Consider the following 12,828-nt stretch of genomic DNA (forward strand, 5'->3'; position numbering starts at 1 on the left):
GGTATGACGAGCCTTGGGCCACTCTTGCTTGTACTGTTGTTGATCCATGAGCCAGACGCGGAGGAGAGAAGTTAAAATATGCAAAGAGCTGAAGTGCAACTGAGTGTTAAATACAATGAGAAGTGTCACTGCAGCCTCAGTCTGTGCTTTTCATGTTGTAGTTTTTGATCTTTGAACTTTTTTCAGGGTTCTCCTGTTCCGATGAACTCTGCTGTCGCCCCGTTTCTCTTCTCTTTACAAAGTCATGGGTGAAAAAAATAAATAAAAGATGTCACACCTGTGTATCAAAACTAGGTGAGTAGAATCACCTAAACAACAACAAACATAATAATAATAATAATAATAACAATAATAATAATAATTGAATTGAATGTAATTGCCTTCACCACCGCTATATCTTTTTACACATTATTATTAACAGTGTCTGGGTGATATAGTTCTTAAAAAGACTAAAAAAAGAAAGTCCTAGCAATTAATTGCCACTTGGTGTCGCCAGAGAGTAAAGGGCCTACTGTAGCAAGAAGCACAGCCAAGAAAAAGTGTTTAAGAGCCACTGAGCAAGTTCCTTCTCCCTCCAAACCACAGTGCCCACCATTTCCACTTTCTCTACCTGTCACTGTGAGGTGAGTCTCTTAGAGAATCGTAGGAGTCCCCGTACTGCATTCCCGGTCCCGACGCATCCGTACAGCCCCAGTGGGCGGCCCTCCTCGCCATGCATGCTGGGCTGCTGCACTTACTGGTTCCCACAGAGCTGGAGAGCCCACCTGACTGGCAGTCTGAGTTCATACTCTCTGTTCGCTCCATGCTCCACGTGTGCTCCTCGTGTCTGCAGGACGAGTTTAGAAGGTTATGACAGCAGCGGGGAGGAAGGGGGATACTAAGGGAGACTGAAGTTAATACACTGATCCCAACGACACACAACAGTCAGCTGTGTTAAGCATGAAAACAGAGCATCAGGACTCGTTTGTGTTGTGTTCAAGGTGGTTAAAGCTACCCCGTGTAGCTGCTGTACTTTGTTGTGCAGATATGTGCTTGCCGTGTACTGAAAGCTATTCATAGCAGATGGAGTGGATGTTATTACAGTGATCTAGCAGGGATGCCAAGCTAGGCCAAAGCAGCAGGCAGTACCACAGATAAGGGGCACAGGGTGTGCCCAGTGGCTGTGGTTGCAGTTAGAGCTCAGTTAATGAGTTATTACTCTGCCCTCTGGTGGTGAAGTGACTAATCAATCTGCAACTATGGAGAATCTTTTCTGTTTTAGCTGCAATTTGCTTAGTTAGCTCTAGCAATATAAGGTCACACAGACAGTTTATATTGTATTTTATATACCTGTATTGTGAAGCTTATCTTCACAATACTTTTAAGCTTGAGGGCGAGAGCTCAAAGTGGCACAAGTTGATATCCTATGACTTCAGTAAATTTAAAGAAAAAACATTTTGTTTTTCCCTTTGTTACCTTTGCTACATTCGTTCGTATTATATTGTATTATATTCAGGAAATTATTTACTTTAAAAGTAAAATTTGAAGTGAAACTGACCGTATCAACTATACAACACAGACCGTGATTTCTGCAAATCCTCGGAAAACATTGCATATAAGATTCTTATCAGGTCCTGTTGGTACTGTGGGTACGAGGTAATAAAGGAGTAAAACCTTTCAGTATGTGCATAAGTAATGAGTACCTTCAGAATATTTTGAAGGACAGGAGAAACAAATTACACTGTATTCGTAAGTACTTGGTACATGCACATCCTGCAGTTCCTTACAGAGCTTAACAATTTTATCATAAAAAAGAAAACACAAATATTTTTGAAATCTGTCAAAAACCTGTGAAAAAATACAATTTTTATACCCAAACTTTGACACTTAAATCAGAAAATAAATCAAACGTGACATTCAACCACTAAAACTCATTTTTCTGTTAAGTAGGAACAATTGCATATATCTGTAATTTGGTATCTTAATCTTAAAAATAAAATGTGCTTCTCCTCATTTACTGTAAAACAGTCAATCTTGAAATTCATGGATAACAACAATAATTCTATCTTAGCATTAAAGTGATCGTGTCGATTAAAGAGCTTGCACAAACTGGTGGATCAACCATTACAGAAAAAATGATTCTGGTAATTAACCAATAATGTTAAATTAGTGCAACTGCGGCATGAACCTTACACTCGATGATGTTCTATTAAATTTGTTATGCACTGTAAAGTACGTACGACAGCCCCCAGTGGATTTCCCAGATGTAGTAGTCACAGACCAATAACAATCCGATTATTTTGACTGAGGGTTGAATTGTGTGAACATTGTTTTAGTATGCTGCCCACCTTTATCTGTTTGGTGTTTACAAGAATGTCTGCAACAGCTCAAAGATAAAATGTGCTCCAAGTGGACAAAGACTAAGGATTAGGAGACCTGTTCTTTTGCTTGGATTATGTGTCCATCCTGACTGCAGTGTGTGTACCTGGAGGCATGTGAGGCAGTGGTAGAGTGGTGGGAGCGGGTCGACATTCGACTGCCTGCATAGTTGCCTGCACCCTCGGCTCCGTGGCTGATCACGCACTCGGTCGTAGGGATGCTCTTGGAGATGTACTGAAAAAATAAAACATAAAAGGCGTTTGATTGTTTTGTTACCTTCAAATCAAAGCAAAAACAAACATATGGACAGGGAATTTTAAATGTAACTACATCAGGGCGTTCTGCTCTTTCCTCTTCACTGTTTTCAGCTTTACGTTTATGCTGACTCATGCCTATTGTATCTCCACCAGGATGCTAGGTGTTTTCTGCCCTCTCTTTAACATGTAGCTAGCTGCGTGACACCAAAATTTCCCCATGTAGTCAGTGAATCACCGTTTTACTCACATAAACACTTTGCTGAAGGCAGGCCTTAACTCAAGTTTTAAATCGAAGTCACGAAGCTAAAAAAAAACTCCAGCAGGAACATGAACCAGCTGAGTCTCTGTTGGTTTCTGAACATCCAGTCCTCCTGTCTTTTTCCTCTTCGGTCGGTCATTAGCATTAATGAATATGTGAGGGTTTTCTGGACTTCTTGACACCCAAATCCTATTTCTGGGATGGGTATATTTAATTAAAAGCACTGATATATCTGGTTTTATTTTAATAAATGCTGCGGGGCTTTGATATAGTGGATTTTTATGCTATATCAGATCAGTAGCTATGCTTGTAAATTAATTGCTGTTGAATCGCACAGCAAAAAGTCAAATGAAATCAATTTGTTACAGTTGCAAACACTCTGGTTTCAACTTAACTCATTCACTGCCAGCCATTGGCAGTGAATGAGTTAAACCCATTGACTCATACACTGCAATTGACGGCTATAGACGTCAATGGCAGTGAATGAGTTAAGCTTAAACAGCTTCTCTGAAAGTAATGATAATTTGCAAAAACAAACTAAAATTAGGGCTCCACTCAGCTGAGTGTTATTATTGTTTGGACTCACGTCAACCATGGGGATCTCCTCAGGACCAGGGCCAGGATGATTTGGCCCATTAGCCAACATGCGGTTTGGCTGCTCCACACACTGATTCTGGTTTTGGTGTAGGTGACTCTGCATCTTCTTCCTCTGCTTCCTGGACGGGTGGTGATGATGAAGGAACAATAAGAGATCTACCAAACCGATGTCCTCTCTTACTACTGAATTCAAAATATGTGAGGGGACGTGGTAGAACATGAGTCAATAGAATTTAGCTGGCAAAATGTGAATTAAATGTATTTATATATTACTATTGTACTTACAGTCAATGTAAGATGCCTGCACAAAAGCGTTTTTTTGGTCTATAAGATGGTAGCAGTTTCAAGATGCCTTCCGCCAATCATGTTATTTAGATGACAATGTTCAAATATGGTACTGTGCAAAAGTCTAAGTAGTTTAGTCATTTAAAAAAATAGATTTGAGCAAATGTTCTCCAAGCTTTCTCGTGGTTTTTCAAAGTTTTTCTTCAAACATTGGCTGCTTTTTCATTTATTTTTGTTTCCACATAACAGAGAACTTAGCAAAAAAACTAACTTTAAATTGTATCTCTACGCTCTTTGTTACAAACAGGCTGTCACAAAACGAAATCACGTTCTTATTTCTTTAGTTGAATCTATGCAAAAGATCAAGTCTGACCAATTTAAAATAATCTTTTTCACCAAAAACTTAATTTTAATACATCTGTTTGCTAAAAAAGTGTCCATGAAAAATTTGAGGAAACTAGACAAGTAAAGGGCAAAACACAAAATAGCAAGCCTAAAACAACATCTATATTATGGACAGTATGTGAAAGTCACGTCCTTAAGAAACAGGCCCTTCACCATTCAGAAACGGTCTCAGTGGAAGACTTGCTGTCAAGAAGCCATTAAGGAAGGAAAACAAGGTGAAACGGATAAAGTCCGAAAATTACATAAGAGCTGGACTGAGGATCAGTGGCAACAGGTGTGATGGAATCATGAAGCCAAACTTGAAACTGTTGGTTCAAATGATTGTCAAATGTATCCTATATGGAAGACGTCAGTAGAGCGGGACGACAGTGAGTGTCTAGAGTTATCTGTAAAACACGGTGGAGGCTCTGTCTTAGTGTCGGCTGCATTTCAGTCGGTGGTGTTGGGAATCATGTCATAACTGCTGGAAGTATGAACACCATTATCATCCATTATGCAATACCATTGGGAAATCATCTGATTAGAAATGGCTTCATTTTTCCACATGTTAATGATCCTGAATACACTGCTAGTATAGTAAAAGCATAGTGGATAAAAAACACACAATGAAACACTGTCAGGCATGGATTGGCCTCCCCAGAGCCCAGACCTCAACTTTACTGAAGCAGTGTGGGACCATCTTGACAGAGAATGTAGCAAAAGTCAGAAACATCCAAAGAAGAGCTTTGAATGTCCTTCAAGAAGCTTGGAGAACTATTCCTGAAGACTACTTAAATTAAGGTGGTAATATCAAATATTGGCTTTTAAGCGCATTGGGATTTCTTTTTGTCTTATGCACTGCATTTACGTTTAATTTTGCAAATGTTTTAGAAAATCGCAGCACTTATTTTTCCTAGCAGAATACAGTGGTTTGAGATTTTTGCACAGTACAAATTTTTCACAAATAAAGATGCAGCTTCTTTTTTTCTTTAAATAGAGCACTCTAATAATGTCTTAATTAATAATATTTCAGTTCCAGAGGACAATTTCTGCAGAACAAATGCTTTCAGTCAAAGTTACTTAACATGCATGCAATATAAGGCTTCTGATTGTAATAGAGTACTTTTAGGTCTTTGTAATGGCACTTTTGCTTTTAACTTAAGGGTTAATTCAAAGGTTTTGAGTCTTTTGTATACGGTGGAATTGTTTCTTTTTGCTTCAAAGACATACTTTGTTTTGCAGTAGGCCACCACACAAACGATGCCAACCACTAACAACGCCACACAGATGCCTGTGATCGTCAGCACCCGCCTCTGGTAGAGCTCCTCAGCCTCTGTGGATGCAAATATGCAAACACATACACACACATTCAAACGCACATTTTACCATACCAAAAATACACACGCACACACGCGCACACACACACACACACATACAGCATGAGCACTATCCCATCTATGGCAACTAAAGAAACTGTTGTCCTCACTATGATCTGCTGTCATCGTGTCCCTGTGCTGTCTCTGTTCTATCAAATCACATGCCTTGGACTTTTAACGTTCTTGCAGTCACACAGTACTACACAACAAAGAGGAGTAATTATACAGTCTCACGACTATCATGAGGAAAAGCTGAGATGTAAACCTACAACCTGGCACAGACTTCCTGCTGTCTTAAACAAGTTTGTAATGGCCATGGGGATGTAATGCCACAGATGGCACTGGAAAAGATCTGATGCCATGCCTGTATGAATGGAGTCACACGAGACAAGTTGTCAAGATGGGGGAAAAAAAAATCAGGGTTAACACCACAGCGGCCCGAGAACCAGATGAAAGTTTGGTATTCACATAGCTCGCCATCAGCATCACAAACACAGGATTTTTTGAATTAAAACAAGTTGACACCAGATTGAATGTTTTGCTGCCCTCTGGTGGTGTGACCTATTACAGCCCAACAGCGATGTCACAATTTACCACCTTAACCTTAAGTTGAAGCTAAAAAGCGAAACATTTTTATCAAAGAAAAAGGTTTAAATAGCACCCATGGTGTTATGGTGTTTATTTTGTTATTTTACAATTTTACAATAATCTAATTCATAGCTCATATTCTTGGGAAAAACTGTGAACGACTATACTGTTTCTTTAACGTGCAAATCTCCTGCAAGAGTTCTTGTACATTGGGAAAGTAACCAATTTCAATTTAAACGGACTCAACAGTACAGGTGTGGAAGTCCCCGTGGATCACATTAAACTTTATTTAGTTCATAACACAATATGGTGATGGCGCGTGAATCTTGTAGTGAATCCAATTCAGATTCTGGGGGCTGCTGCGGTGTAACACTCTGTGTCAGAACGAAAAGCACAAAACACAGTGCAACAAATAAACAGAACGTGAGAGGGAAGAGAGAGGGAATAAAAGCAGGAAAAGCAAAGTGGTGAAAAAGGAGGAAGCAGAAGGAAATACACAGAGGGAAAGGAAAGAGGCTGCAAGGGGAGCAGGGGCGTGTCCAGGAAAAAGGCCCAGGAGAAGAAAGAGGCCTGCGGGAACCAAAGACTGACCTGACTTTGTCCCCTTATCAACTAACTGGATTATCGAGGTCACTGCATTGTTAGTTACGGCCAAATTAACAGTAACTAACAGTAACTTTTTGTTTTCATCAACCTAAATCAGTGTCAGTGCGCCCCAGGGCAGCTGTGGCTACAATGTAGCTGTACCAGTGTGTGAATGTGTGTGTGAATGGGTGTAGATGTAGTGTAAAGCGCTTTGGGGTTCTTAGGGACTAAGTAAAGCGCTATACAAATACAGGCCATTTACCATTTAAATCTTCTGCAACACAAATATTTGTTTGTTCAAATGAGTTTCTTCTCAGTTTACATTAAAACTAATGCCGTTCAGTGGTGCCTGAAACCTATCATTAAACCTGCCAAACAAAACAAAACAAAAACTCTAGACACGCCACTGAAAAGAAGGGAAAGGGGGGGGGCACGAGGACAGTCTTTAAATAAAGGGCCTCTGTAGGGATTGACGAGCCTACGAGAGCCTCGGCCCGGCATTGTGTGTGTGTCACAGGGTACTGATACAGAAAGGCAAAAGGAAATGGGAAGGCAAGCTCCCTGGCACAGTGGGGCCAGCAGCGATCGTGATTTAGGACAGGCAAGCTCTTGACTCTGACACTGAGTCAATCAAGGGCATAATAATAAGGACAGACTATGTAGTCAGGCTTTTTTTGCTGGCTTTTGGCAGTGCTTTGCAAAAATGCTCGTAGCTTGCATGTTTTTGTTCGACGGGCTGCTGAAACCAATATGCACACTGCCAAAGCCCGGCGGACGAGCCAGTTACTTGTATTTATCAATGATGCAAAACATTCGCTGATTTTTCTTTTGGAGCAAAGAGGCAGCTTTTTGCTTTTCTGATATGGTGTCCAGATAAACAGTTTGGAGTCGTATCAGGAGCCCCTTACACTGAGTTTGAATGCACCTCTGCACGTTCTCTTATTATTGTATCCCTTCCCAATGAATTTGTCTCTTTCTCTAGTGTTGTTACACCAAAAAAAGAAGAGTGCATGCAAAGACGGGAGGTTAGGTGTCTTAAAACCAAGTTAGTGGGCAGGAGAAAAAGAAGGACAGGTTGTGAGAGACCCAGTTGTTGGTTTTAGAGAGAAGATGGCACAATAATGTGTGACTGTGAGAGGATCTTGGCACATCCTTTAAGCACAGCAAAATGAATAATAATGTTCCATACCCATAAATTCAATTCTGAGAAGCTCTGCCAGCGCAGAAAGTTGTCGTGGTAAAAGGAAAGAGACACATAGGGTCAGGTGTAATGTCCACTTTGGAGCAGATATATTATTTCCATGTCCTGCATATGCTGAACCAGGATATAAGTTAATTATAGAGTGACTGACACGCGTACCGTCTAGTAACAGACAGACAACTCAGACAGCCTCAGCTCTGTGATCCCCAGAAATGACAGGAAAAACTAAACAAAAAAAGAAAAACCCAAACAAACGAAGCCAAAAAACAGGCAGAAATCAAACACGAAGGGAGAAAATGAACCAAAAGCAGAAGGAAAGAGAAACAGCAGGCAGGAAAAGGCATGCAGAGAAAGACTGACAAAGACAGCAAGACAAGAAGCCACATCACTTACTGCTATATTTACTAGACCTCATTTCTGGAGTAAACAACATTGGACAGAAACAAAATAAAAAAGGACAAAAAATAAGACAAAAAAGTAAAGAAAACAAACGATAAAAGCAGTGAGTTTCTCTCCAACATAAAAACACAGTACAGTCGATGAGGCCGACACAACAAATGGGGGTGGGTGCTGTAACTCATTCGCCTAATGGCAACTGTGTGCCTTTGTACTGATTACAGCATACCTTCTGTATAACGCTGCTCTTAGAGACTCTCATAGGATTTACAGAGAGATCATCTCAGCATTCCCAATATTTCTGGCCTCACATGCATTACTGGCCAGAACAGTCCACCCTAACTTTTAACTTCTGTAACCTTGAGCACTGTGTGTTAATACTGCTAGAAAATGACACAAATTGATTTAAAACAGCAGAGGGTGTTCCTTCACCGTCACAGTGCAAAAGAAAACACAGACAGACTTCAGCATGAACACAAGGCTTGATGGTGGGGTCAAAAATAAGCACACGTTACATACAATAAAACCGGTTCTTGCTTTAAATGTGACATTATTCAGTATGGAAACTTCAGCAATAGACAAACAGAAACAAAAGCACAACATGAACGTGAAGCAACACTGTATAACCCCTGGAAACAAGAAGTTTTATCTCGGTGTGATTGCTTGGGCAGCTACAAGAAAGAGCTCGTTTGTTTCTGTACAAAAGAAGCCAGGTGCTAACTTTAAAACTGTTCATTCTTTAAGCAGAGATCTCATCCCATTAATTATGTGCCTGTGCCAATATTGGCCGACTGTGTTTCGCTATCACTGCCCATGCAATCACAGGAGAATGACCAAACACATTTCTTTCATCCCTCTGATTTAAACAAGTGTTCAACATTTTGGGAAATCCACATATTTGACTTCCTGTGCAAGTGGGTTTGGCTATGTGGAAACTGGTCGTGTTTTTAATATGTTTTGATTGCTGATTGGAGCAAAAATGCAAACGATTGGAGAGAAGGGGACGACACAGTCCTGTCTCTCCAGGAAGACATTCGGAGCGTTGCGCTTGGTTGTCACAAATGAAAAATGAGAGCAGGGGAACGGGAGTTTCGCACGTTACATCCCACCCAGCAAAAACCTCTTTGAAAAGACACTGAAAAGACGACCCTGACAGACGTCTAAACAACGCTGATATTTGGTTCAAAAGGAAAAGGTGAAAAGTCGTATTCTTAGGTTGCTGAAAAGACATCTGTTTGCACATCAGTCTGAATTCGTAGTGAACTCCTCTGAAAACGCATAATTTAACCCAGAACCTTCTTGCTGTCAGTAAACACTGAATTTATTAGCCCACCTCTTATGAAAACAAGGAAAAACTGCCAAAAATGATAATGCTATTTATTAGGAAAATAACAAACTAAATTTGTGTTTGGGGCTGCACACTGTGTGTTCAGAAGTGTAGGTAATTTACTCTAAGTAAAAATAACCAAATAACCAAAAATATTAATGCATTTTATATTTTTTCTGATTTTTTTAACAGTAAATTTGAAAATTCAGAGATATAAGCAGTATTTATATTTTAGTATTAAAAAATATAACTTCGATCAAAGTGCTTAGCCATCAGTGCTTAAGCAAAAACTTACCTTGGGTGGCGCTCTAATAAATTTGTACGGTACATGCACTGTATGAACATAACTTAATTTGATTTTTGCCTTGAAGGTAATGCAATACGCAGATAATCACTCAGTGGGCAGGCTGGTGAAAATATGTGGAATTCAAGTCTATGTGAATACGACCTTTCACCTTTTATTCTTCACCTAAATTTAGACTTACAGTCATCGAAAAACAGTCATTTGGTTCTTGATAGATTTTAAAATTAGGTAAATATAAGCTCAGATGAACAACAACACGTGGCATATTAGACTGTGTTATTATTTACTTAACAAAATCTAAGACAAAATGCAGAAGCACGGAATTCCTTAATTCCTAATTAAGGAATTAGGAGTTCAGAGGTTAAGCACCAGAGGTGCAGCTAATCAAATGCACCAGAAAAACTGATAATCAGCAAGTGTGAGCACCACTATAAAAGCTACATTTTGGCAGTTTGCGGGTCTGGTATTGAGGAAAATCTCGATCAGCTTAAAGATGCAGTTGTTGCTGCCTATCAGTCTGGGAAGGGCTATAAGCTCATTTCCAAACAATTTGAAGTCCATCATTCTAGAGTCAGAAAGATTATTCACAACTGAAAAACATCCAAGACAGCTGCCAATCTTCCCAGGAGTGGACATTAAAGCTAATTCACCCCAGGGTCAGACCATGTAATGGTCAGAGAAACTGCAAAAAACACAAGAACTACATCTCAGACTCTAAAGGCCTTAGTTAGCATGTTAACTTGTTACAGTACAATTAGAAAACTGAACAAGTCTCATGTTTTGCCAGGAGACAGCCTCCTTTCTGTAAAGAGAGCGAGGCAGTACGGCTTAGATTTCCAGACGTCCAGAACAATGTCTTTTGGACAAACGAGACCAAGGTGGAGATGTTTGGCAACAATGCACCATGTCTGTAGAAAACCAAACTCAGCACAGCAGCACAAACACCTCATAGCAACTGTAAGGCATGGTGGAGGAGGGATGAGGATTTAGGTTTGTTTTGCAGTCTCAGGACGTGGGGACCTTGCACTCATTGAGTCATCTGTGAACTCTTCTCTATACCAAAGTATCCTAGAGTCAAATGTGAGGCCATCTGTCTGACAGCTAAAGCAGAAACTGGGTCATGTAACAGTGAATCCAAGCACAGCAGCAAAACTACAACCAAACTGCTGAAAAAGGGAAAAATGATTACTTAGTTTTTCACTTCCTTTTCACTGAGTGCTTCTGCATTTTGCTTTTTGATAAATGAATAGTGTAATATGACATATGTAGTTGTTATTGTATGTTAATAATTTTAGAACCAGCTAAGACCCATGTAGTTTTTATTAAGTCCTGATACATGAAACCTCAGAAAGGAAGTACTTTGTTTTCCACATGACTGTAAAAGGGAAGTCTTTTAAAGGGTAAAACTGAGGGGATATAAGCCATAGTGGCAACTTACAAAGAGGACTGATACAAGAATCTTTAGCCTAACTTGGTATAACGACTGGAACATTTTAGAAAAAGCTTACTTGGCTCTGTTCAACACTAAATAATTTAAAAGGTAAAAACATTAACCTCTTAGCTCTACTGTTTGTCTGTAAATAACAATATTCCAGTAACTCACTGCTACTAGCATCAAAACCCCACAACTTTCAGTTTTTTACTTTATTTTTTACAATTACACAGTAAATATATAACAATTTAATTTACTATAACACTTTACTGTTTGGTGGTAGTAACATTTTGGTACCCGTGGACAGGACCAGGCAAGCTGTTTCCCTTTGCTTACAGTCTTTGTGCTAAGCTACGCTAACTTGTTAGCTATCTTGGCTATAGGTTTATATTTAATGTATCTGTATCACATGAGTGGTAATAGTCTTATAGCTCTGTTCAGAAAAACAAATAAGAAAATTTCCCAAATGTTAAAATATTCAATTTATTCAAAAATTATGTGACAATTTCTGAATGTGTTTGAAGTGAACCCTACATGAAAAGTTCAAGCAGCGTTTAGCAATATGCCATAAAAATATTTTATCGGATGATCCATGGGTGCTTGTAGTGGTAGTATATACACAGTATATCATAAGCTCTTAACCGTCAGAAGAAATAACCTCTAAGATGTCATTTGAAGAAAGTCAGATCAATACACACTGAGACAGGCCCTCGGTTGAATGACGATGAATGGTGCTTTCAAACATCATTACCTGAAGACTTAAAATGTTGAAACATTCAAACTCTAAATCTTATTTCCATTCACTTGCCAAATTGTTGGGATTTTGGGCACATTGTCACTGTTAACAAAAACTGGCAGCTGTTCAAAACAATGTTGCAAGGACTCAACTTTCCAAAATGTAAAATCGATCCAAGATTTTTCTGCTAATAGATTCTATCCACATAGTTTTGCCTTGATTGCTCAATTCTGGCTTCTCTTTTTGCTGCTCCAAAACAAGCGGCACCAATGGATCATCTACAAAGAAAAGTGACAAAGCGATTCAACGAAAGCAAATAACTTCAACCTCCTGTGTTGCTCATTATGTTAATTCTCTGTCTCCTCTGTTTCTTTTAGTGCAAGCCTCCGGATCAAGTTGCAGCACGAGAACTTTTGGGTGTAATTTACATGACTGATGTGCAGAATTTTAAGCTGTAAGACGAGGCATAATGCTTATTAAGTTGTTTATTTTGGAACTGTTTTGTAGATCCAGCGTACTTTAAATAGGGTTTCAAGCAGGTGAGCTGGCAGGAAAAATAGATGCAAATATCCCTACAGTGGTTGCTTCTGGTTACTAGAGGGGCACCACAGAGGAACCAGGGGAGACAGGGAGAGAAAAGGGTGGACACAGAATCATGCAAACATCACACACACGTTCACATACATACGATAACTCACAGTAAACAGACGAGCAGGTATGCAAACACACACGCACACGCATAC

General features: G+C 39.5%; 1 protein-coding gene across 2 annotated transcripts in view; it reads right to left on the reverse strand.

The window, feature by feature from the left end:
- Window positions 1-12,828, reverse strand: part of nrg2b (neuregulin 2b) — an 80,448-nt gene that overhangs the window by 5,455 nt on the left and 62,165 nt on the right. The window contains exons 6-10 of one of the 2 annotated variants that reach the window (XM_086306624.1): window positions 7,879-7,902; window positions 5,371-5,473; window positions 3,461-3,590; window positions 2,465-2,592; window positions 611-826 (exon numbers count right to left, since the gene is read on the reverse strand). In XM_086306624.1, coding sequence (XP_086162750.1) covers window positions 611-826; window positions 2,465-2,592; window positions 3,461-3,590; window positions 5,371-5,473; window positions 7,879-7,902 — 601 coding nt within the window. The remainder of the gene's footprint in view (window positions 1-610; window positions 827-2,464; window positions 2,593-3,460; window positions 3,591-5,370; window positions 5,474-7,878; window positions 7,903-12,828) is intronic. The other variant, XM_086306631.1, reaches the window with a different exon arrangement.

This window comes from Aulonocara sp. 'chitande type north' Nkhata Bay, linkage group LG2 (assembly GCF_057382095.1).
Source record: "Aulonocara sp. 'chitande type north' Nkhata Bay isolate Kocher_YH1m ecotype deep benthic linkage group LG2, A_spYH_male_GT1.1, whole genome shotgun sequence".
Taxonomy (NCBI): Eukaryota; Metazoa; Chordata; class Actinopteri; order Cichliformes; family Cichlidae; genus Aulonocara; species Aulonocara sp. 'chitande type north' Nkhata Bay.